Source organism: Strix aluco, chromosome Z (assembly GCF_031877795.1).
Source record: "Strix aluco isolate bStrAlu1 chromosome Z, bStrAlu1.hap1, whole genome shotgun sequence".
Taxonomy (NCBI): Eukaryota; Metazoa; Chordata; class Aves; order Strigiformes; family Strigidae; genus Strix; species Strix aluco.
Genome location: NC_133971.1, coordinates 24330288 through 24357275, shown reverse-complemented (window position 1 = coordinate 24357275; position 26988 = coordinate 24330288). Strand labels below are relative to the sequence as shown.

At 40.8% G+C, this 26988-nt stretch overlaps 1 protein-coding gene across 3 annotated transcripts in view; it reads right to left on the bottom strand.

Moving 5' to 3' along the window:
* Positions 1 to 26988, bottom strand: part of PLPPR1 (phospholipid phosphatase related 1) — a 135136-nt gene that overhangs the window by 27735 nt on the left and 80413 nt on the right. For all 3 annotated transcript variants that reach the window (XM_074813210.1, XM_074813212.1, XM_074813211.1), the window contains exon 3: positions 6790 to 6978. In XM_074813210.1, coding sequence (XP_074669311.1) covers positions 6790 to 6978 — 189 coding nt within the window. The remainder of the gene's footprint in view (positions 1 to 6789; positions 6979 to 26988) is intronic.

Here is a 26988-nt window from a genome sequence, read left to right as displayed (position 1 = left end):
TGCCTTGGCACCCTCTCCAGGACACAGTATTTCTGCTGTGATCTGCAGCCAGGACCCTGACCCAAGCCTGCCTGGGAGGGCAGAGGCTTTCCCTGGTAGCATCAGTACCATGGTCATGAGAACTAGGGATCTTCTGAGAGTTTTCTCAGACACTCTCTTACCTTTGCCATCACCATCTAGACAGGTCTTCTCTAGCCCACAGAAATCAATGCTGTATTTTGCATAACTATAAGAGGAAATGCAGCAATGACTTCAGCTGAACACTGCAGACCCAGCTCACCCATAATCTTCTGAGGACAAAACCTTAATCTGCATTCAATTACTTATTATCTCATTCTGGTTTTGTGGGAGTTTTTGGGTGGGGTTTTTTTGGTTGTTTGATGAAAACAACAGCAAAGATCAGTTAAAAGTCCTTTTCCAGAAAAAGAAAATTGGCTTCTTTTACTTCAAGTCAAAAGGGCTGAAATCCACAATTTAGATTCTAGCCTGCCCAAAACCCACAACTGCCTTATCACTGTACTCAAAAAAACCCAATCTACTGTGGTAAAACTGTCTAAAATAATTATACTTAAGTTCTAATCAAGAGAAGAAATTTCCCACAGTTCTGCACTGTTCCTCAGAAACTGGCATGTGACCGGGACCATTACGAAGTCCTGGAGACACTGGCAGTAGAAGCATCTGAAAGCATTACACCAAACAACAAGGTGTATTTATTATTTTCCAGAATGGTGTGCAAATCCAAAAGATAAACATTTACAGAGCATAATGGGCACACTTTTGCCTCACTCCTATGTATCCCAGCTTGTCATTCACCACTTCCCAAGCTGGGCCTTTGGCCAGTCTCAAAAAGAGGGAGATGAGCCACCACTCACAGAGGACACCTGACAAGCAGTGGGGCTCTTTCTCCAGTCTTGCCCTGTGAGCAACCCCAGCTGTTTCCCAACAATAAAAGGAAGGTATAGCTAAATGTCCCTGAGTGCAGATCCCCCTCTCAGGGACCAAGCTGAAATGGAGGCCAGCCCTGAAAGCCAGGACCACACGAGCGCCATGTGTGAAACATCTCCTTGGAAAAGGGATGCCTTCTTCCGTAACAAGGAGTAAGGGACACTCCAGGCATTGACACTGATCTCTCTTCCCCACTGCTGTCCAGCTTGCTGTGCTTGTGCAGGGGTGAAGCATGGTGGGCAGGACACTGTAGCACAAGAGCCTGTGGGCTACAGCAGAGCTTAGGGATTTCTGCCTGAAAAAGCTGGGAAGAAGCTACTGTAACAGAGCTCTGAGCTGCATTAGCTGCTCTTGGTTTTCCCGGCATCTGCTGCTGAGCTGCCACAGGGGAATCAGCCAACACAGGCAGAAATTCCCTGGTTTGCCTTCTAGAAATAAATCACTGTAATAACATGGTTGTACAAAGCTAAAACCAAGGAAGCAAAGTGGCAGACAGAATAGGAAAACCATCTAAAAGAATGATGTTTCTGAAGCTTAGGATGTAAGTGCAAATTTTAGGGAGAAGTTTGAACAGTTTCCTCCCATTTCAAGTAGATTTGATCAACCCTGTAATTCATCTTCTAATTAATAATGAGACCAGTTTGGTTTGACTGATTCCAGCATTATCTGAGAACAAATACTCCCTTGCACAAATTAGTAGCACTGGCCAGTTAACAATTACATGTAGGCTGCCACTTCCTCCCTGGAAATGGAAGGAAAGAAATCGAAGATTGTGTGAAAACGGTAGTGGCACTTGCTATTCTACTTTAAGGAAACAAAGAACGGTGCCCTTGAAGCTTTCTGCTGCTCTTCAGTAGTATTCATTTCAGTGAGCTGGCTCTGCTCCTAAGCCTCTCTGCTTCTCTCAGGCGGGCAGACAAATCACAATGGATGAAGCAGTGCAGGCAGCAGCTCAGAACTCTGTAAGGATTGTTTAGTACCAGCTGGGGAATTGGTGGATTTGCAACAAGCTCATAACGGGGAAAGCTAGTCTTGAGAGACATTCATGATGTGGTGGAGTCATCCCACAATATTTTTAAGGAAAAGGCTTGAAAATTTTGTTTGTGCAAAGCAACTTGTTCCACTTTAAACACTGTTTTCATAAAGTTCTCATACTGACAAAAATTAAAAGAATTATTTCTTACCCCTCCCCACCCCAATATTTCTGACTTGACAGTGCATTGAAATACTACGTTTTCTCCTAGGCTCTGCATAACATGCTGCTGTGGGACACATCACTTTTAAGTTCACCAGACATGACCATGGAACTCAAGCTCCAGTGCTTAAACTTACAAGCTGCTCTTAATTTTTACATTTCACAAGAAATATACCTGAGTAAAATACTCATACTATATTTACCTCCAGAAAAAGGTTTGCATTCTAAGACCTCCAACTCTGAAAAAAAATGCAATAATTCTCTGGTTAATTTCACCCTTCCTGAACTATCTCTAGCCACCAAAATGAGGGGTTGTCTGTCTAAAGCTCTGTAATGCAGAGGTCAGCTATCCGAATGTGCAGACATGTTGCTGTAGGCCACCTAAAGCCCAAGACAAAAGCAGTTTTTGGAAAGTTGGAAATTTACGATACTTTGAAATGCAGCAAAGGCAAAGACCGAAGTTCTGTGCTATTCTCACAAGGCCACAGAGATGAATATTCTACTCACTCCCCTTTCCTGGCCCCCAGAAACTGGCTGGTAGCTACAGTACCCAAGTGCTTGTCATGACTGTCAAGAATGGTACGTTCCTGTCTGCAAAAATTAAAATGATTTAACCATAGCTTCTACTTTACCGTGAGACAGGCTGAAAGTATTCCTATACCCATCTCAGCATGACGACAGGAATGCAGGAAATTTAGCAGCTGTTCAATAACCAACCACCAACAATGTCTGTACAACTGAAATCAGCCTGCAAGAGGGGGAAAGTCTCTGAGAAAAAAAAAAAAAAAGGCATTAGAAACAACTGGCATGAGATGAAGTTGAAATCATACATGTCTTATGAAGCTCTTTGAGGCACCAGAACCTACAGACAACTACAAGTTCAATCCAAAACAGACAGGATTCCAGGAACTCCCTTTTTACCAGTGCTGACAGCGAAATTTACTACTTGAGTCTGAAGATGTATGTTTCAGTGGATCAATCACTAAAGGTGAAATACAATGGCCAGTTGTTTCTTTAAAGAAAAACAAATTTTTCCTTATGTAGGTGCAGGTTATTACTAAATTCACCATATCCTATTACTTTTCTGCAAAGATGCTAATACTACCACACTCAGAAAATTAAGAATGAATAAGGCAGACGAAAGCCTTTGACCTATCCTCAGTGGAACATTTGGGAGAAAAATGCTTTTCACAGAACGGAGTCAGGCATACATGATTTTCATTTATTTAACAGTGTTGTCATGAGATTCAGGCATCTCCCCTTGCAAGAAACTCTAATTATCGGAGACTAACAGGTTATCAGTAGGAGCATTGAAAGACTTTTGTAATTCTGATGTATGATGATTAACTACCCAGTGTAGCAGAAATAAATGGTTAAACAGAGTCAGCAGCATCACGTTTCAAGAACAAATAAAACTGCAGAAAACAGGCTGGTCTCATTTATTTTGCCACTAAAAGTACAGGGAAATGCACATACAGTGGTACCAACCCACAACAGCACTTCTGGGGAGTGTTGTCAGGAAAGAAAATACACGCATTTGTTTTCCCCATGGCCACTGTCATAACCAAATGGCTGAGTCACAAAGATACTCCATTAAATTCACAAAGATGCTCCCATCTGACTTGCAAGCATTATAACGCCTCACAGCTATGCTGAAATCAGGGCGCTGAGTCCTCTCCAGACTTGTGCACGCAGGACTGCACTTAAACACTGCTCGTGTCTCAGATGAGGGAGCTTGTGCTGACTCCTAAACTATTTTTCATAGCTCCAGAAACACTGTTAACTAATACTATGAGTGCTCCCTTGTGACTGCTGGGTTCCAGCCCTTCTAACAATAATCACTCCTCTTATGCCATGAGGTGTCAGGACAGTGGCAATATGTAGGCAACACAGAGAGACCACATTCACTACTGTAAATCCTCTTAGTCAAACCAACCACTTTGCTGTCAGAAAGTGAAGCAACAAGTGTCTTGCAGAGAAGAAACAAGTAATTGTCAGGAGGGACTGGCATTACCTTTGGCTTAAGTAACTTCTTCACAGCGGAACTGCAGGGTGTCAGTGATTATTCATGAGAGCAAAGTGTAAAGAGTGAGGCTACAACTTAACTAACAGTGAATGCATGCAAAGTTCCCTCCCACAAAGCACAGCTGTGTGGGTTCTTACATTTGTGGGGGGTTTTTTGGTTTGGGTTTTTTTGAGAGAGAGTACAGTCATCACAGTATAAATAGAAATGGCTGCACCTTCACTGAAATCCTTGGGAGATTCTACTGGATCTCTTCCCAGACTGTGACAGTCTGAATGATGGGAGAACCCATTTCGGTACCACATGACAGCTGAGGATACTCACACTCTGAGTGGTCTGACCAGCAGTGCAATGCAAGGACTGAGTTTAGGGAGACTCTGAGCTCGCTTTCTGTCTCATTTGCTAGCTTTCTATTAATGATCGTTGCCAAAACTCAGTCTGCAGTCAGCTACTAGCTGAAGCAAAAGTCTGAAATTAGCCTGCAAGGAGAGGAAAGTCTCTCAGAAAAAGATGGGAATGAGAAATAAACTTAAATTTCTCATAGAACTACATTGTGCTGAGCACCAGTCAGGGGCACATAAAAAGATCCCTCTGACATATGCTCTGGTTGAAGATTAGCTCAATACTAAGCAATAATACATTAAATATTAATAATACCATACAATAATACAAATAATGCATTAAATAATGTATTCATACACACTACATTAAAAATGTAAAGAAAAATTTTTCCCAGGAAAGTTTGATCTATTGTCTCCTTGAGGTTGTACATAGAGATCACAATGAAGCATGGTGCAAAGAGCCCTGTGCTGCCTGACTATGTCTTTTCCAGTAGCAGTACAGCCAGTGTAATGGCACAGCATAACCCAAGAAGCAGAGCGTACTGGCTTATATCCAGCACTGGATCCAATCATCTAGGGTGATTACTGTACTTCTGGACCCAGGCTAGCATTTCTGCACAGCTTGCGTTGTATGAGATAGTCACACCAGCTCCACATAGCTTTAAGCTGAAGGTCTCTTCCACACCCAAAAACTTTGTTTGACATTCACTACAGTCTTTCATTCTTTGTGTTTAAGATGGGCTATGGAAACTACAAAACCAGCATTGTTCATCTCCTGAAGAAGACTCCAGTTCAGCTTTTCATAAATAAGAGTAACTAGGAAAAATTTCTCGGGTCACTGAAAAGAAAGAAAACACTGATCCAGTGGAGAAAAACATGAAAGGTTTGCAGCAAACTTTGCCAGAGCAAGGATTTAAACAGAAGATCCGAATAAAGAGCAACATTTTTATTACCACTTGCCCACCCAATCCCATATCACTGAACCAAGGGACAAACCTCCCACTGACTCCATGTCATGGCATCAAGGCATGGTAGTGACACTCAATCTCCCTTTACAAACACCACCTGTGAAAGTTACTTTCCTAAACAAGGCACTGTTTTTATGGGAGCAGGAGTTGGAGAAATGTAATAATTTTTTTTTCATTTGCAAATCATCTATCACTGCAGCACAAAATAAAATGAAAGTCTTAACGTTCAACTGAGTTTGAATACAGAAAATAACACTGTTACTGCAGAGGATTTTCATAAACTCATGATGTAATCCAATTCAAAACCCCTACTTGTTTGTGTCCTGTACCAAAAACTATAGTATCTTCTGCAGATCCCTGTCATATTTCTTACCACATTCTGTGTTAAGAACACACTGTTTCATGCATTAAAATTACTCCAGACCAAAACTTAAAATGGAATATGATGGAGCATTCAGCTTTCACAAGTAAATACATCATGTACAGCTTTAATCAACTTTTGAAAGGGATGCAAAACACAGTTAATATAAGAAAGAAATACTAAAGAAATAAAGAGAAAGAGATAAAACAAAGTACATAAAGACACAGTCTGATAGGAATTTATCAAAGTAATTACAAATGTAGCAAAGCTGGCTATTTGTGAAATTTGCAACTTTCTGCACAGAAAATAGAAAAGGGCCAAAGTTTTGCTCATCATTGACTGCAATAATCCATTTAGAATTGTATGTACTCAGCTAATTGAATATTTTCATCTGCTTGGAACAGCTGTATTGTGTCTTACTGGTTGGATAGTAAAGAAAATCAGGTAAAAAAAGTTGAGTGGATGTGACTGCCAAAAACAGAGATTATAAATAAAAAGGAAATAGCATTCATATTTTTCTTTGTATTCAGCATCTTTCTGTTCATCTAAGCCTTTCAAAGCCCTTAAACAGTCCTTTTAATATCGCAGCAAATACTCCTGGATATACTGCATGTCCAACCCAGGTTTTACTTCAGCTTTATCCTGTTTTCGTATTTCTAGTAATACATCACCTTGACATTAGTGCCTGTCTGGAGCCCAGGCAATTCACAACTAATCACTGAAGTGAGCAAGCTATTGTAAAAGGCTTAACAAGCTCTACCCCTCAATCTTGCATTGTGATTACTTCAGAAAAATTACTTCTGGAGATAACTCATGAAGATCATATTAGGCGAAGGCTAAACAGAGACCTGGCTAAGCGTAAATCAATTACAGTTGAAAAGAGAGGAGAGCGGACAAAGATATTACAGGACTATTGATATTATTTATGTAGAATTAAAATAATTTCTTATACTTACAATAGCTGTCGGAGTTGAAGCCAGCACACAGTAGAGCACAAGAGGTGAGATGAAGCTCTCATCCTCAGTTCCAGGGTATGGTTTCATCAAATTGCCATCCTGACAGAAGAAACCTTGGATGTGCACCTGAAAAGTATCGGTGCATTCGAAGTAGTAGGCGAGCAGAACAGTCCCAGCCATGATGACAAGCTGAAAATACAGCATGGTCACACAGAGACATTAGTCGCGTTTTTAACAGATGCAGCTATGCCTTCGAGCTACTCTAGTCCTGCAGACCATCCTCCCTTTATCGTCACCTCGACAGCCCTTGCAATAATGGTGTGTGCGTGTGTGTGTTTCTGCGCGTCTGCTTTACATCTGTTACATAAACCTTTTGGCAAACAACCCTAATGAATGTCTCAGATAGGAGTGTGTCAGTAACGTGGCTTGTAGAGGGTCAGGAGCTTTGACAGCTACTTTATCAAAGGGCATGTGAGTGTCAATGGCAGCAACGATCAATGAAAGCTAGCAGGACGAGGGGCAGCACTGCAGGAGCCAACAGTAGTGACAAGCTAAAACCTGCGCACAGTGGCAGGGAGCTGGAAAGGATTATTACAAAGGATAAAGGAAGCTAAAGCCAAAATGCTTCGCCGCTGCAGCTGTAAACCCATGCTGGGGAATGTGCACCCTGTGCTAATCCAGAAGAGATTCTGTGTCACAGATGAAGACTCATCCAGAGGGAAATCTGCCTCCTGCCACTCAGCCTTCCTTGGAGCCACTGCTTACAAGTAAAGCTTTAGAAGTCTACTCAGAAATCCTGACTCTCCAAACAACCAGTTGGGGCTACTGTACACTGCCTGGCTTACCCACTCCATCACAACTGCTTTTGAAAAAGACTCTGGCTTGAATCTGGATCTTCATCTTTACACATAGGAACTGCAAGAAGCCATTCTTATCTCTTTTTTAGTAGTTTACTGCTGGCTAAATGGGTTGGCTGGAAAACCTCAGCTATCAACTTTTTCTGTATATATCCACAGTTACTCACATGAGCTACTGTTAGTGTCTCTGTCGAGTTGCTTCAACAACACATCTCGAAACAATATCACAAAGGTTGTCACTAATCTCACTTCATGAAATTAAGCAAATCTACTAATTCATCAGTCTTGTTCCCTCTCTGCCAGACCAAAAAGGAAATCTCATGTCACATTCCTCATCATTTACAAAAATAGCAGTATTGATTTAGAAATTATGACAATTACAGGATCTGATTCAGAATTCTCTTTATAGAGACTAGAGTCTCCTGTCACTATTACAAAAGTTGTCACATATACAAATTATCTTGCCACACTATAGAAAATAATAATAATAATAATAATAATAATAATAATAATAATAATAATAAAGTGAAATAATGAACTCCAAAATGGCTTGGTTTTAGTATCTTGCCTCCAAGAGTTCTGCATCAAAACTCTGTTGCTATGAGATTATTGTAACAACAGACCTTCAGAAAATAATTTTGACAACTCTGTCTCAAAGATAAACTTACAAGTTATCCATACATTCCTCTGGCCTAACCTTGCGTATATGCTCTGACACACCAGACAGCCGTTAAAGTCATCGTATATCTGAGTGTGTGTTGGACTAAAATTAGAAAAAAACATGAAATGAGAGAAATCACTGATCAAAGTAGATCACAGAATCACAGAGTGGTTGAGGTTGGAAGGGACCTTGGGAGGTCACCTGTTCCACACCCCCTGCTCAAGCAGGGACACCTTAAGTCTGTTGCTCAAGACCATGTCCAGATGGTTTTTGAGTATTTCTAAGGATGGCGACTCCACAGCCTCCCTGAGCAACCTGTAAGACAGACTTAAGCATGGCAAAGTGAAGCCAAAGTTGAGAGATTTTGCACCTTCCCCCATTTTTTACCTTCAAAATTAACAATATAATTTTGTAGCCATATTCTAAAAACCACAGATTAATTCCACCCCTGGAAAATACAGTCTGGTTTGTTTAATGTTTTTAGCTCAACCAGTTAGCTCTATGGATTCAAATATCAATTGCTGCCATTTCCAGAATTATGGTATGAAGTGAAATTTATATAGACAAAGCACATAGTCCCTTTTTAGAGGCTTAAGCAGTTAGGAGTCTACATAATTATTTCCAAAAAAAAAAGCATATTCTCTCTTTCTCCCACCCTAATTTACAGTGCGAATGTAATACATCAACATAAAATGTCAATCAAGCATTTGTCTTCTGAAGATTTTGGCTTACTTCTGATGATTCAGTGACTTTAAGATCCAGAACTTTGAAATCTACATCCACAATGAACTGCTTATAAGCTAACCATGTATGGTCAGTACAGGGCAGTTGCTCTCTGCCACTCCTTCCCACTCATGTTTTTCCTATGTCCTGGAGTTTCCATTGGAGACAGCTGGAACTGGCTGGAAACTCAAAAGACTTAGTCTGTGTATTTCTTCCTATAAAATATTTACCTCTACAGGTATGTGAACAAATGTATTCTCTCACATAATTTTATCTGGATCATATAATAATAGCTTTAGATGGAACTGCTAGAGTATTCAATTTCTTAAATATGTAACTGAAAATGTACTTTTTTCAACTTTCATTGTTTATCCTGACATTTTCAAGATCCCATACCTGCTCCAAAGGATTTTTTTTTTTAACAAACATAAAGGAAGATGCTGTTATTTGTGTATTTCCCAGAGACCTTCACAGCATCCTGGATGAGTCAGGGGGATTCCCTATAAACAGTCCTATAATTAAGGACTTAGAAGACCCACATTTAATTCTTTGAGCAGCTTTAGATTTCCTAATCAACTTTGGGCAACTCAGATTTAAAAATTAACATCAGAGGAAGGCAATGACACTATCACTACTCTACCTAACATGCCCAGATAAACACATTTGAGATTACAGGATGCCTGGATATAGAGGTATTTAAGCTTAGTTCCAGCACCTCATAAACTCAGGGCTGCCAGAAGCAATCTGACCCACCAATCCTATCCCAAACACACCCCCAGATATACTTGAGGTTGCCAGCCCCAGTCAGCATACACAGGGGAGAGAACAGGACATGGTAAAATAGAGACAGCTGGTTTTTCCCGTCAATAGGAAAGGGAGAAAGCAGGTACTGAATTTACAACCCTTGGGTGTCATGTAGAAAAAAAGGCTTTTCAGAAAATGCAGTCTTTTGATATGGGAGGAAAATTTCACTTACCCAAAGTGCTCTCTAGCCAGTGGTTGCACAACTAATTTGACCTTCCCAGTGCCAAATGCTGCCTCAGTGCTGCATGAAAACCCCTCCTGCATATAAAACACAGCTCTAGTCTGACTTATGTCAATACTGACCTACAACACCACAGATACCTCAATAATAAACCCAATCCTGGTCACACTTCAATTTCTGTGTTTTGTTCTTTTGAGAAAGAAAAAACATATTATCTGCAAAAAGAGATTTGAATTGTGAACAGTCAGATCCTGTAGGTGATGCCCACCGTCTCAGGGAAACCAGCTCAACAGACCCTACCACAGTACCATGATGACAAGGGATGATGTGAGGTACAAAAAGAACAGTCCAGCTGTTACCATGAATGCGACCAAAATTTTTGCTGCATATTCAGTCACTGAAGACCTGACCACATCTGTGTGGCACGTTCCTGTGCTTCATGTTGAGTATTCACTGCTCTAAGCAGCTTCTCAGCAAAAGGCAAACAGAAACACGGGGAACTTACTTTCTTTTTACCTTTACTTTTTCCTTTCCTCTTTCCCTTCCACTTGGTGACTATTTCACATATGTTCTTACTGTGGCATGAATAAGATTTTTGGTTGTTTGTGTAGAACAAATTCTTAATTGCAACTGCTCAATAGTGGTAATTTGTGACCAAGGAATGATCCAGCACAGAGGGCAAGAAGGCCCAGCTGCAAGAACAGGTCAAACTGGCTGGAAGCAGGGATGGCTGAGATAGAAGAACTGCCTGCATGGGAGTGAAGTTTTCCTTGGTGATGAGGTAAGAAATGTCTTGCAGCCATCCTGGAATGGGAGTGCTCAGTGGCCCAAGTTCAGGGACCAACCCTGCACAGCCGAGGTGGGCCAGGGGGTGGACCCATGGCCAGGCTGAGGTGACCCATGGAACCACTCTCGGGACTGGTGCTGGTACAAGTGTACATAAGGGATTGGCTCCTGATGCATCTCTGCAGACTCCTTGTAGAACTGCTTATGGCGGTAGGACTCTGGCCAATGCACTGTTCATTAATTTTTTCTTTATCTTTAAGCACAAACATATGTTTCACTTCCCTTGATGGGTACCCTAAATGTTCCCCAACATTTGTTTTGATTTACTGGTTACAGATGCCTTAATCAACTTCAGTCCCCTAACCTTTTTCAATTTCTAACACTAGGACCTAAAATGACAAATGCACAAAACCCTGACTTTTGTAGCCATAGTCAGTTTGTAGCAGATAACAACTTTGCCTTTCCTCCCTATTTTCAGGTTTACAGTCACTGAAGGAAGAAGTGAGGAAGAGCAGGTAGGCTGACTTAAGATAAGCACACAAAACATCCAGTTACATAATTCAGAAAACACAATGCAGTTTAACACTGACATTTTACAGGGTTTATTTATTAATCCTTATCAACTAATTTCCTTGAGTTTACTTGGGAAAAATTAAAAATGCTCAATAATTCACTTTAGAAAAGCAGTCAATGAATAGAAGTGTCTAAGGTGCTTAATGGCCTTCATTACCACAGTATTTAACCATGTCATAATCCTTAATATTTATCATCACTACTCCACTGTAAGATAAGAAAATGCTCTTATCACCATTTTACAGAGAGGGGGCAAAAGGAGAGGAGATAAAATGACTGCCCTTAGGTCACAGTAGAGCCTGTGGCACAGCCAATATCTACCTTTCTTCTGGGCCAGATTGTCCTGGATTAGTGAATAATCTGCACATGAAAAAGCTCAATGATATGTGTTTAGGTCCTGATTCTGCAGAAGCTCATTCATGATAGTGTTAAGGAAATACATCATGTATCTGATTCAGTCCCATTTAAAAACTCCTGCTTGATATTAGATCAGGCTTGACAAGCTGGACTCAAACAATCGGTATTTTTTCCTCAAAGCCAGCTATTTACATGGATTAATTCTGTAGTATTTAACAGCTGTCCCTCACCATACCATTAAATTCTGCACTACTCTACAAGCCCACACTGATTCTGTCCTTGTAGATCTTCCTATCGCTGCACACCCTTGCTCCTCTTTAAGTTGTGGGAGTTCTCTGCAAGCAAAAAATCACTTTCTGTGATTTTTTTGTCCAAGAAATACGAAGCAAGTCTTGCAATCTTCTTTGGGCAATTGGTAATTGTTTGTTGCAGGTGCCAATCAGGTATTAGCGTAAGTTTGTGTCCTGAGTATAAAGAAAGAGAATCTTCAGAATAAGTAGTACAATTCAGTCACACTAATCCCAGAGCTACTGGGATACATCCAGAAAACCTCCCCTTCACCTTAATACTCTGACAGCGTAACTCAGAGACCACTGCACATCTAAAACAAAATTATTAAAATACCAGATAGTGGAAATGAAGTCCCAGACTGCATACACTGTCTTCATTCACTGCAAAGCACTTCCCAGTTCCCTTAACAAGTTCTCTTTTTTTTACTGTTATCCACAGAAAAGAGGCCCCTGTTTTGCAAACAAGAAAGCAAGAGGCCAACTCCACTTGGGAAAGGGACATAAAGCTGTAAAAGACACGAGATTAATGTTAAAAGACAGTACAGTGGGAGGCAGAGCTTTTCAATCAGCCTATACTGAAGACTCCCCAGAGTTCTTCATAGAGGAGCAAGAAACTGAGGGAGAAAAGGAAGAGGCTGTAAAAATTTCTTGTGTACTCTCTAACCACACAATCTCTATGTCCTGTGAGACAGGCATACGGCCACTGCAAAAATCTCCTTTTGCTGTGTGTTGTGCCATTCATATAAATCATAATGCAAATGCATATGAAGGAACTTGAAAACCCCCAAGTACTGCTGGTATTTATACATAAATAGGTAAATTCTTATCAGCCTTCCCACACACTACTGATAATATATCTTACAATGCCTTTAATGTGCATGACTGATAATTGGAAAATGGTTCTTGCACACAAATAATAACATAAGAGGCTACATTTTTATTCCTTCTGAAAGAAACCAAACGAGTATTTTACATGAAGTGTTCCTTAGCATACAGTCAATGAGATACCTATTGATACCCTTCCTCAGTTGGTTTCCAGCAAGCTTCAGTGGCTTTCAGTTCATGAACTGAAACTCACAATTTCAGGAGCAGAGCACCACAAACCTGCGAGTGTTTTCAACTCTCGACACACGGTGCTGTTCCACCTGTTTTAATCAGATTTCCACCTCCCCCTCTGAATAAACTCTAGCAACCAATTGTTATGCAAAGCCTGAAAAATTTTGGTCTGCTTTTTTGAGCTAGGTGATGAGAACATGACTCTTGGAATAGACACACTGAAGCATTCAACAGTCATAGCCTATGTCTGCCATGAAAACAAGTTAGCTACATACAGGGCTCTTGAGTTACTGCTGGAGGGAATTGTTAAGAGTGTGCCTTTGCTTACTACTGGATGATATCAGAAATATTTAACTGTGCATCCCAGACTATTTTGCCCATGGATGGGTCCGGGTCTTTCCCCGTGAAGGAAGCCAGGATTTTTTTCACTGGATATGGGAACTCCAGTCTTGCGATTGCATCAGAGTGATATTAGAAGCACAGCAAACTGGAAAAAATCACATGGATTGTTAAATTTCATGACCTGCTTTTACCTTTCTAAAAGCAGATCAAGCCTCTGTCCAAAAATTACTGAGACTGTTTCCTGAAGTATCTTGATTAGGGTGAGGCCTCATAAACTCATGATGGTTCAGGGGTCAAGGATTTTTTTGTAAGTGTTGTCTGTATTTATTTGTGGCCAACTGATATCCACTTACTAAATCATCTGTCACCTAATGGAGATTTCTTACCACTAGTGTTTGTACCTGACATAACTAGAGAAAGAAAACATCCCATTAGTTATATTTTATTTTCTGAAATAATCAAACTTCCTTCCAGTACTGGCAGAAGAATTACAGACTCCTGGAAAATACTGGATTTGTATTATTACATGATAATTTTACTTAAAACAACTATTTTGATAAGCTTTTTCACAGTTTGTCTCTGGGAATTTTTTCAGGACTCCTCAAATTGCCTATGCTGAAACACCAACTATAACTTCTTAAGGGTCTACATTTTCACCCTGTAGAGTGGTCAAGTGGTAAGAAAATGTTAACCCCTCAGACAAACCTATCCTTACAAATAACAAAGACGATGGAGACAACAATTAATTAGAATTCCATCTGATCCAGATGTGCTGGCAGCTAAAAGGCCTGTTTTCACACTGAGGTGTGAGGGTAATAGGTACATATCTCCCATCAGCTTTAATGGCAGTCAGCAGTATGAATTCTTCAGGGATCAGCAGGAGCTCAGTCTCTACAGCAGTTTGTTAAATATCTGTTCTGTACCATTTTATCACAAATGACATGCCTTAAAAGGTTTCACCTTCACACCTCTGTAGCATATCCAGGTCTGTAGAAAAAAGAAGAGCATATCAGACATTAAAGGCTCCTACAATCTCTGACTGCAGTGAAGCAATGTTTTTAATGGATGATAACGATCTGGCCAACTGCATAATCTTTTAGGTTGCCAAGCGATTGGATGCAGCAAATAATCAACTTTTTATGAAAATACTACCAAAAAAAGACAAAGCAGCTAGATGGATGTGTAATGAACAAATACTTCACCTGGAGACAGGGAGAAAAACAACCTGTATTGGAGTTCCACTTAATCGGAAATTAATTCCAAGTGAATGGTTTAATTATGCCTAATAACCATATATTTCACACTGTCAGAATAAATATGAAAGCCAATGATCTTTCCAAGCTGCCACTCTTCAGTGTTTTCTCTCCCTCACCTAATATAACTGATTTTGCAATCTGACTCTGAAATCAGTTTTCTTATGCAACTGTGGCACAGAAAAGTCTGTGGAGCAGTTCTGAGAGCAGCCAATTACCAGACATGGCTTTGTTACAGGAGTTTATCAGTCCAGTCAGCATGGTGGCACAAGCTGGAAAGCAGCTTCGAGGCAGAGGGGTTATTAGCACACACAGGCATTTGAAACTGGAGCTGTGTAGAAATCAGAGCAGTCTCTGCAGAGCTTCCTAAAAGTCCATTTCAAGAACGTATTATTTTACCATTTTAGCAATTAAGTTAGGACTAGGTATATTAAGGCTGAAGAAGACACTCTCAGACAGAAGAGGACTTTACATCTTCCTAAGGCACTTGTTTCAGGAAAGTAAGTTTTGTGGGAATAGCATGGCCTCTAAAGATACTGATACCTGGTTAAAAACTGTTTCAGCTTCTTTTTATTATGGTCCTTGAAGAATTTCTGTGTGGTACACCACATAAACTTAATGTTACCTAAGAGCTCATCCATATTAAAGATGCCAGATTTCTTCAGTTTTAACTGTGTAGTTAAAGCAGTACAGTTCTAACGGCAACAGAGACATAAAGCATAAAAATGGTGTAACCGGTACAAGTTCTTCAGATGTAGGAAATCAAATAACAGTATGAGGCATCTTGATTATCAGGTGTAACTCAATCCACTTTACACACTGCTCCAACTCTCTTAGTTTAAAGCAATGCTTTTCAACGTTTCAGTTTGTAGACCCTTACATTTTACCAGTGATTGTTATATAATAAATTTTAAGCCCACTTTCTTTGACAAGTAACTGTGATCCATGGATCGATCACAGGCTGAAACTGTCAGCTTGAAGGGAAGAGGGATGCCTACCCACACGCCATGCTGTGTACTATAACAGTGTAATAGTTTATATGTAGCCAAGGTCTGAGTATAAAAATGAACCAAACCAAAGCATCAGAGACAAGTATCTTTGCATTTGCTCAGTTACCCAAGTAGGATAGGAATAATCTGAGACACGTCCAGTTTGTTCTAAGCAGTGTTTGCTAGAAGACCGATGCAGACCTGGCAGTTTTCTGAACTCCAGCTATAATCCTCTGGTACTACCATTAATTAAAAAGACATTTTTCTCCTGGCATCTGTCTTTTAAAAGTCAATAATTCTCCATATCGACAAAAAAATCTAAGCTTCATATGACTTCCACTGTTATTTTGGGTTTCCACTAGAGATGGATTTGCTTGTAATGGCTTTTTTTTTCTGTCTCCCCGACTGATTCTTTTGGGACCTGTAGGAAGATGGAAGGAAGACCACCTTCATATTCATGGTACTCCTGGGCAGGTGCCTGGCAAGGGCAACTCCTACAGGTATTGCAACAGTAGATGGAAACATGCCATTCCAGGAGGAGTGAGAAGAGCTTGGAAAACATCCCCCACCCTTCTGAGGAAACAGTAACAACATGCCATGAACAAACATGGTAACTCCTTGGTTACCCTCCCTCTCAGACTGCTGACAAAGATGCTAGAGCATGTTCTAACCTTTAGGCTGATTCCTCAGACATTAGCACTGAAAGTTGTGTAAGCTTGAGAGGAGACAAGGTACCAGATCAATGCATCACATGATACTGCCCTATCAAAAAAACCTCAGACAGTTGACAAATATTCCGAGATCCAGTGAAATCTGACACCGACATTATCAACTGAGAAAGATTACTGATGTCAACAGCATTTTACCCTCCTTTCTCTATCCTACATACCCTACTTGTTCAGTACATTCCTCCTTTGTGATGGGGAAAATTCAAGAGATGTACATACCTTGTTTCAAATCCTGGGCTATTGACTGTCTGCTACAGCCAAAATGGGTGTGCAAGCATTTGCCATCTCATGCTGCAGTTGTCCAAGAACCACATACCTGCTTCCGACGAAATAGTGGATGAACAATTCTGTCCTATTGGGTTTTTTTTCCTTTTCTGACTTGTAATCTGTGACCACTGCCTTTATAAGAAAAGGGCCAATTCATTCAAAGACTATTAAAAATGTTTTTACAAACAACAACGGAAAATTCTTTATAGGTCTGCCACGCTGTTTCCTGAGGATGCTGGTAATGATGATGCTACCTTGCCTGTTTAAGAGCCACTAAGGGAAAGCACATATATTGTAGGCCTGATTGACTGCTGCCTTCTCTTGTATGTCAAGCTAAGTGTAAAGTGGGTAATTCCCAACCAGTCCTGCCTTACTCTTAATTCCTGGTGTTAGTGACTTGAGTACAAGAAGCTGTACACATCTACATAACCCCAGGTCTGCACTTCCACCTATTTTGTAGCTGTTTAAACCACAGGCTAATGCATCAGATCCTGTACCAAATGCACAGAAGTTAGGGGTATTAGCATTCCTAGTTCTGTTTTCATGGTAAAGCTGGAACACCATTGAACAATAACCCACAGACCCCTCTCACTGTTTAAACATCAGTGCTTTCATGCTACAAAATTTTCTGGCCCTTCCCTACATGCTCTGCTCTACTAACTTTCCAATACTATGGTACATACAGAAGTGTACCGTATGCATGTGCATATACCACTGCTGCATGACATGCCCACATAGCTATGAGCTGCAACAGTCTTCCTCCCTTCACAATCTCTCTGGATTCCTGCTGAAAGGGAAAAATGTACAATTCTGTGCACTAATATGGCAGTATCTGTGCAAGCTATTGATGACTGGGAGCAGTGCTGGCTTGGGCAGGTATCAAGTTTCCCTGCAGAATGCCCAATCTTTGCCTGGGACCCTGCACACAGGGAGGACAGGACACCAGGAGTGTCTCTCTCCCACCACTGCCCAGCTCCCACCCAGGGGTTTGTGGGCCCAATACTCTGTCTTGTAACAGCCTGACCCTGCTCTCTCTGCATTCATCACACTCCTGACGAGCTGGGCTGCCTTGGGACAGCCTCTTTTCACGGGCTCTGCCTGTGAAAGGCTAAACACTTTGATGCTTGAAAGGGACAACACAGGTCTCCTCACTCTCTTCAAAGGGAATGACACACAGGGGTGGATGTCCCTACAAGTTTTAGGTGGTCAGCCAATGCTACGGACACTTGCACAAGATTTTATGTACCTAGGGAGGCAGGGACATGAATGGACAAAGAGGAAATATTCAGCAGCACAGGTGCTGGAAGCTGGAGAAAACACAATAGTGTCTTTTTAATCACTAAAAGCAGAGGAAAAGCATTTCCCCCATGGCTTGAAGAGGGAGGAAATGAATCCCCAGCTCTCTTATGGAATCAGGTAATACCTGTGTTGCCATATGCAAGACAGTCTCTATAAAAATCAATACTAATGATATCTTTTCTTTAGCTAGAAAATAGATAAATGCTGTGAAAAGGCCTATCATTTAGGTCCCACTTGTATAACCCTGAATTGCAATACATCTGTTCAACTTCTTTCAATTTCTCTATTTTGGCAAGCTATATTTCATTAAAATAATCTGCTTTCTTTATGAAATTTTAAAGATTCCTTCTCTCCTTTATTTAGTTCCTACACAGTCATGCTACATCACTTTGACCGTTTTATTAAACTAACAGTAGGAAGGGTTCATATGTGACAATTTTAAGGACTTTTTTGTTTCATTTTTTGTGACAGCACAGGCCTTGTTATGGAGCAGAGTTAAAAGGAATGTGATTTATTTACAATGAATCCAGTTATGATGAGATATATGCTGGATTTTTTTTTTTTTAATTTAAGGAAAGTGTTGCAGCACAGTACTATTAAATACTGAGCTTGATCCAGAGTAGATCTTTGAAGGTTTAACAGCAGGGGGCATTAATGCAACATTAAATTCCAAATGCCAAACTACAAACAACCATGCATAGTCTGCAGTGTTTTATGTTTTTAATATGTTTGGTTTCTCCCCTGTATTTTTCACAAGATCATCTCATTTTTAAAAGTACAGCTGGAATTCCAGGCCATTTGCTGATAGCAGCAATTCATTTAATAACCTATTGGGGGCTTCATCCTGATTTTAAAAAGAAGACTTTGTCCCTGTGTTATGTAGTTTAAAAGAGAGGCTGATTTTATCACCAGTAAATTTGCAGCCAGCAATTTCAAAGGGAATTATGTCCAGCAGGAAGAATAGGTGGGCTCAACACCCATGGAGAATATCTGGTCACAAGCATCAGTTGCTCCCTGACACCAGATAGTGCACGTTTGAGGAAATGGCTGACAATACCTAACTTTCCTATGCTTGCACTCTGACAGTAACTACTAACCTGGAGAAGAGAGGTATTTCCAGAATGCAATTTTTAAATAGCATCATTTTTCCCTCAAAGTGCCCATTTCACTCTCCACTGACTGAGGGAAAAGTAACCATGCTGATAATTTCAATTATCAGTTACGAAGAATAAATCTAGGTGTTCATGTCAGTAGAATTTTATCTTTTGTTAGTGTTCCTATACTAACAAACAACAGAAGGAATACACTTTTTTTCCTAAACCTTACTAAAGGCAATTCACAAAGCTTCTCTATCAGAAGGTCAATCTAGCAGTGAGCTGGTGACTGAAGGTGTCAAAGTTAAATAGGAAGAGATAACCAGTGCATTGGCTCTACTCCTTGGTCTTTTACACAGGGTTGATCCTTACTTCTGGCACACCGTGATCTTCTTCTTACTTTGTGCACTGTTAGTATAAAAGTTACTGAATCTGGTCTGATCTTCCTGTATTAAAACCTATGTGTCATTTACAATAATCCACAGTATGTCCATATAGGTAGCATAACGGGCCATTAAGTTAAAATTTTGACAGGAATTACATTCCTTGAGCTAGCAGTGTAATTTTTTTTCTCCACAATAAAAAGCTGGAGATTTAGCTAATGTTTTTAAACTAAAGTTGAGATTGTCACATCATCACCTGACTTCAGGAGTGTAATTTTTAAGAAAAATGAAGAATAGTTTTAAATATACAGTAACATTGGAACTTCAAGCAACATTCAGATGATACCCACATTAAGGATGGGGATCATTAAGCTGTTTGTCTGCTACAGTAGCAAACTACTCTCTAAAATGACTTGGGTCTTGCTTTCAGGTCCAGACCCTCTAGCTTTGACTCCAATATCTGGGACATTACGGTATGCCTTATACTTTTTCTGTCTCTCATATACATATGCTGTAATTCACTTAACATATTTTCCTCAGGTACATGCAGCCTGCTGCCTTTGTTATGGCAAAAACCAGTTATCCAATATTAAAACAAAATGTGTTCCTCAAACAGCTATAGTTAATAAAGGCCTTCTAAACTTCCCGTGAAATTGGCAGCTATCTTCTGTGTGTGAAAATTAAGTATCCTCTCTTAGCAAAACCTGATGCTTGTACTATAATCTTCCTGTAAGACCCCAGAAACATGGAGTAATGTTGAGTCTGATAGCCTTCCTAATAAATGTCAGGATGACATTTATACAAGCAAGGGGAGAAGAGAATTAAACTTCCATCTGTCAAGAGGGAGAATGTATCAGATTTTTAATTTTTTATTTTTATTTTGTACTTGAAGAAGGCTATCACTATTACGAAGTGTTATTAAAACCTCCAAGCCCCAAGTATAGTGTTTATCTTCCCTCAAGCAGGTCCCATGAGGCTTTACAGCAGGTGGCATTAATGCTCTATCCAGTTCCAAATGGCACACAGCCAGGAAACTGCTGCTTCCGGCACTTAACACCTTAAAATGATCAACAAACTATGGCAGAAAGTAATTTTCTTAGGAGAAAAATGCTGCACTAAAATGGCATCTGTTCTGAATGATTTTTTTTAGCAACAGAAGCAGAGCATAGATATATTTTGACTACTCTGATATTAAATTAGAAGCAGCCAAGGACATGTTTTCTTTTCTCTTCTTTTGATTTGCCCATCAAGGCATCTGCAGAATCAGCATTTTCAAATGAAGAGAACATCACTGAGCTTCGTAGTGTTCAGGCATGTGCAAGCACCAATAATACCTACAGAGCACCTCCAATAACAAGAACAGGCACTTTTTTTCAAAGCAGCCCTATCCAGGTTTCCCCAAGTTTAAAGACTTGCTGGTGCAAACAAAAGAGAGAGAGGGGGAGGGAGGGAGGGAGGGAGGGAGGGAGGGAGGGAGAGGAAAGGGAGAGATATTGAGGTGGCAGATACATATGACTACCAGGGGCTGAGTGAAAATAAGTTACACTCCAGGACTGGTTATCCTGCATATCTAGGGCTTGCCCAAAACAAACAGTACAAAATCCTGGGATCATCTTCAGGACTTGCTCAGGGAAGTCCTTCCAACTCCATGAAATCCAGCATCTGACATGTTAGTAAAAACTTTTATGTTTCAAGGACCATATAACCAGCCACTTCTAGAAACAGGTGCTTTGGAAGAACTTGATTGGACTTGGAACATTTGTCGCTGATTCTTCTAAGTGCAAGCTGAGTTCTTGGCATCTCATGAAACTGCCCACAGGGTGAGAAAACAGTAAACAGTCTGTTGGGATGTCCTCAAAGAACCGTTCTCCAAACTGTGCTTCAAAGGATTCAGGGTTTGCTCCTCTAAAAAATGAGATTCTGTTCTAAAATACAATAGGTCAACATCTAACACTGAGCCAACCAAGGCTTTTCCCTCTAATCTATGTCCTATCCCAGGCTCCTCATGGAAAGCATGTTTTACGAAATTTCAGTAGGTCCAGTATCTCAGCACACACGACAGTAAACTGCTCCCTGGAGAGTAAGTCCAGGCACTGTATATGTATCTGGAGAGCAGATCTTCTCCCAGTTATCTTCCTCATAATGGATTTCAGTCTGTCTCCCCTGAGCTTAGGGCAGATTTTACAATGACTTACAAAGCCTAACAACACTCCTATGAGTACAGCGATCAGCTACAGCAGCACAGGACTCGGGTAATGCACAAGAACCCAAATGAGGTATACACTGGGGGGGTAGACAGGACAGGACAGGACAGACAGTTGTCCCCTTATGACATCTTCACAGCATGTGAGAGGCTGTTATGAAAGAGGTGCTTTAGTCATGAACAAGACATTGTATTCAAGAAAAAGTTGTCTGAATAAAGTTATGCAGCTTGCTTTTTGCTGAAGAGCACTCTGGATCTACCGCATGGTCTGTTCCAGCCTCAGAAATACCTGAATTCATGAAACTTGCTGGAATACTTAAATATTGCAATAGAGCAAAATAATAAGTCTTGTAAAACTCAGAGCAACTCCAAGAAGTTTAATGAGAATTTGGTGTTGAAGTTGTCTTTAACTGGAAACAAGATGTGTTCTTCTGTGAAAGGGCTGTTTTAAGTTTAATTCTTTTTGACAGCAGTTCTTAACTTGGACTATACTGACATGAATAAACCAGTGCACGACAAATACTGCAAAACCTTGTCATAATTCATTATGTGACTAATTTCAGTAACCAAAACTCAAAAATGCAGCTTATTTAGTTTTGAAGTACCACAGTCATACCATGCAAAATATGGACTTGACTGGCACACACACACATTTTATTTGCATAAGACTGTGTGCTCCAGAAGTGTCCTATACAAGGACTGCCCTGGAAAGTTGAAATGCTACCCTTAGCTAAAACAATTTCCAAGGTGCCATACAAACCTGAGAATGGTTCACTGACTGATGGTATTTCGCTGTACAAATGGCTCATAAAAGCTGTTAAATCCATCATGCACTCTAAAAGCATTTTAATCTAACGACTACTTTCACTTTTATAGATGATGTCAGGAAAATCTATTTCTCAAATGACAAGAAGCAACAGATCCTGACATGACATAGGATTCTGGCACAACAAAATAATATATCTTTTCAGTATGATTTTCATCTGGAAGATGCAGAGGTGTATTTTGATTTCTAATGTGTCCTTGTAGGTAGAAAAGCCAGCATCCTTCTGAAGATTGAAGGGACTGACAGTGGGAGAATAAGGTGAAAAGGAGAACTAGGATAAAGCAAAATACAAAAGAAACAAAGATCTGAAGAAAGTGAAAACCAAAACACAATGCTTACTTTCCCTGTGCTTGTTTTCAGACTGTAAACTTAAATGTTAATGATGGATTGGGTAACATTTCTAGCAATATATCTGAGGAATGTTCAAGGGAAAACATAGTCAAGAGGGGACTTTTGCCCACCCTGACTTCTAGACAAATGCCAAGGTGTGCTACAGCAGAATAGCTTTCTGCATAGTAGTACATACTCTCCTCTCAACAAACAGCTGTTTCTTCTTGTACCCCGTGCATCTTTCTTTTCCTAAAGATCATTCCTGATCCGTTACTTGGAAGAAAGGAGGTACCTTCTTGCAGACCTGCCGTGGGGTCCACAGGCCATCGCCTCATCCACACATTACTCTTCCAGGAAGACCAAAGAAGCTATAAAAAAAGCTGCCCATCAGGCTGGCAGATGTGAAAGCTGCTGGGATCATATCTGACCAAAGGAAGGGAAAACTTTTTTTACACTCCCCAGCATCCCTGCCTTGAAGACTCAGGGAAGAACCTTTCCAGAGAGGGAAACCTTACAGTAAAGTCATAGAGTAACTGTGCATGGTTAGGAAAAACAGCTCATCAGAGAGCTCATCTTCTCACCTTCCTCACACCAAGAATACTTTCCAAATCTGCTCTCTCAAACATTTTTGCCCATACTTTCATCTCTTTTGTTCTGGTCATCAATCTGCCTGTTAGGAAAGAATCTCAATCATAAACCAATCCTGTCAGGTTCTTAAAAGGTGTTACTTTGGGCAATGTAAATGTGAGCAGTAAGGAAGCTTAACTCCAAAGCAAATCAGTACATACACTCACATTTGTATTTTAGCGAACACTGCAGGTAGACTGGCAAGTTGGAGAGCTGTGAGGTTTTGAAGAACAGCAGTAACTTCTGTTTTGTTCTTGGGTAGAACAGAACTATTGTTCTACAATATTTCTCAACTCAGAAAATCCAATGGTAAATATAAAGCCTCAGAGAAGCCAAACACCTAGACACTACATTCTTGGGCCCCTTTCTGCTGCCTTTGAAACAAATGGCCATGTTGCCACTGATTTTGAAAGCTGTTTGATTTAACAGCTAGACCTTTCTCTGAAAGCTTCATTAATGATAGAAGTGGTCTGGGTAGGTGTTTGGCATTAAAAGTGGGCAAATAATTTCCCAGCAGTAAATGTGTGTGCAGAGACAAGAGGCTGCAGTCAGACCTTTGCCATAGCTGTCTTTCCACAGCAGGGGCTCTCCCTCCACTAGACTGGTTGTAACTCCACAAGTCACTCAGGTTCATACCAAAAAGGAGCACATTTTATTGCTCTTTTGCTATGCTCAAACTACTGTTCTGTTAGGAAGAATCTGATAGGCATTCATATCTCTACTCTCCTTGCAGTCAGAGAGTGCTTACTTATGTGTGCCTGGACAGTTCTTTCCTTCATAAATGACGCTCTCATAGTTTCACCAATTACAACAAATGACAATCTTCAATTCTTCGCCCCACTGCCAAGTTCTTCTTTTATTAACTACTTCTTACAGCAGTCTCTCTAACATTCTCCCTCTCTTTCCTATAGTGGCATGGCACTCTGACACATTTTAAGCATCTGTTTAATCCCCCTCCTTTTACCATATGCATGAAAACACTTTATCACCTTTTTAAATGACTAATGCTTCAATATTCCTATTCTGCTACCTGCTGAGGAAAAGAAGAAGGGGAAAGGCTGAGTAATTGTCTTTCAGAGACAGCAGCTTTACAGATGACTGCATTTATTTATTACTAAAATATATTTTAAAATGTTGTGCTGGTGCAGTGGAGCTATAACTCGATAAATGTTTAGTTCTAAGAGAAAACTATTTTCTTTAGTTATGAAAAATTCTGCTGATAGTTCAGGGCCATTAAAGAAAGAAAAGACTTACAAAGAAGAGAAGAGGTGAGTATTCAACTAGCAGCTACTGAAATGCACACGGGTTTTCTCAGACAAATCTGAGACAGTCACATCTCAGACTGAAGCAAAGGTCAGGATAAAAGACTTCATATGGAGATGCTAAGATCCTGACCCTAGCCAAAGGAGTGACTGTGGACAAGTCACTCTGTGCCTCAGTTTCCTAATCTGTAAAACTGAAATACAGCTCTCCTTATAACCCACATGTTACAGTAGTTATCTCAGCATCAAGAAAACCTGGTGAATGAGATAAGTTATATGAAGCCAGCAGCTACAAACAAGGTGCCAGGCTGTCACCTGTAGTTTACAGAATTGCTTGGGTTGGCATGCACCTCTGGAGATCACCTAGTCCAACCCCCTGGCTCAAAGCAGGGTCAGCTAGAGCAGGTTTTTCAAGTCCATGTCCAGTTGGGTTTTAAATATCTTCAAGGACAGAGACTCCACAACCTCTCTGCATCACTTGTCTTAGTGCTCAATCACCCTCAAGAGGAAGAAAGCTTTCTAATCTGTTAAATGCCATTTCCTGTTTCAGTTTGTGCCCACTGCCTCTTATCCTTTCCCTGGGTACCACAGAGAAGAGTCTCTTGCGTACTGGGGAGCCTAGCACAGCTTTCCAGATGTATCTCACCACTAATGAGCAGAGGTGAAGGATAATCTCTGTTGACCTGATGGCAGTGCTCCTACCGATGCAAGCCAGGAGGTTGTTGGCCACCTTTGCTAGAACGGCACATAGCTGTATAATGTTCAGCTTCTCACCAGCATCCCCAGGTCCTTCCCCCTTCAGAATTAGGAAATCAGTAGTCATGCTGAATACTCCCAATCACTTTTTTGTCCTTCATGAGTTTAGAAATGGTTTTCAGGATTAGTTGTTCCATTGCCTTATCAAGGATTGAGGAGAGGCTGACCAGCCTATAGTTCCCTGGATCATCCTTTTTTCCCTTCTGGAAGACAGGAGTGACATTTGTTTTCTTACAGTCCTCAAGAACCTCTCCCTATCACCACAACTTTTCAAAGATACTCAGGAGTGGCTTGCAGTGACACCAGCCAACTCCCATGTGTGCATCCCGTTGGGGTCCATGGACTTGTTCTGTCCAGTTTGTTTAAATGTTGCCATACCTGACCCTCCTCCACTGAGGGTGGCTTCCTTGATCCAGATTTTCCCACCAATCTAAAGGGCCTGGGATTCCTGCAGGCTAGTCTTACTGAGGCATGAAAGGCGCTGAGTACCTCTCAAACTTTTCTTTGTTCTTTGTCACCAGATTCCCTAACCCATTTAGGAGCCGGCCTAAATACCTTTCTTTTGCTGCTGATGTACCTGTAGAAATCTTCTTGTTGCCCTTCACATTTCTCATCTAATTCAACTCCAGGTGGGCTTTGGCTTTCCTTACCCCACTCCTGCATGCTCAGACAGTGCCTCTGTATTCCTCCTGGGTCACCTGTCCCTGTTTATGTCTCTTCTGTACATCCTTTTTTGCATCTGAGGTTAGTCAGGAGCTCCTTGTTCATCCATGCAGACTTCCTGCTGCCTTTGCTTGATTTCCTGCTCATCAGAATGGACTGATCTTGAGCGTAGAGGCAGTAACCCTTGAAAATCAACCAGCTCTGCTGGATGCCTCTTCTCTGCAAGGCTGGATCCCATGGGATTCTTCATAGCAGTTCCCTGAACAGGCCAAAGTCTGCACTCCTGAAATCTAGGTCTGTGATCCTGCTTTTTGGATTCCTCCCTCTTCTCAAAATCCTCAACTCCACTGTATCTTGGGCACTGCTGCCAAGGTTGTCCCTGACCTTTGAATTCTCAACCTTCACAACTGTCATGGTTTAAGCCCAGCCAGCAACTAAGCACCACATGGCTGCTCACTCACTCCTCCCCACTCTGGTGGGATGGGGAGGAGAATCAGAAGAAAAAGGTAAAACCTTGTGGGTTAAGGACAGTTTAATAGGACAACACAAGAAAAGAAGAAATAATAACAATTCTAATAAAAGAATGCATAAAGCAAGTGATGCACAATGCCACTGCTCACCACCCAGAACCTGATGCTCAGCCCAGCCTGTTCCCAAGTCATGATCTCTCCTCCCTCTCCTCTGGCCAACTCCCCCAGTTACATACAGAGCATAACATCATATGGTATCTAATATCCCCTTGACTAGCTGGGGTCAGCTGTGCTGGTTGTGCCCCCTCCCAGCTTCTTGTAAACATTAACTCTATCCCAGCTGAACTCAGGACAACATCCTAGACAAATTCTACCTTGTTTGTAAGTATGAAGTCTAGTAGAGCAACTTGATCACCTGT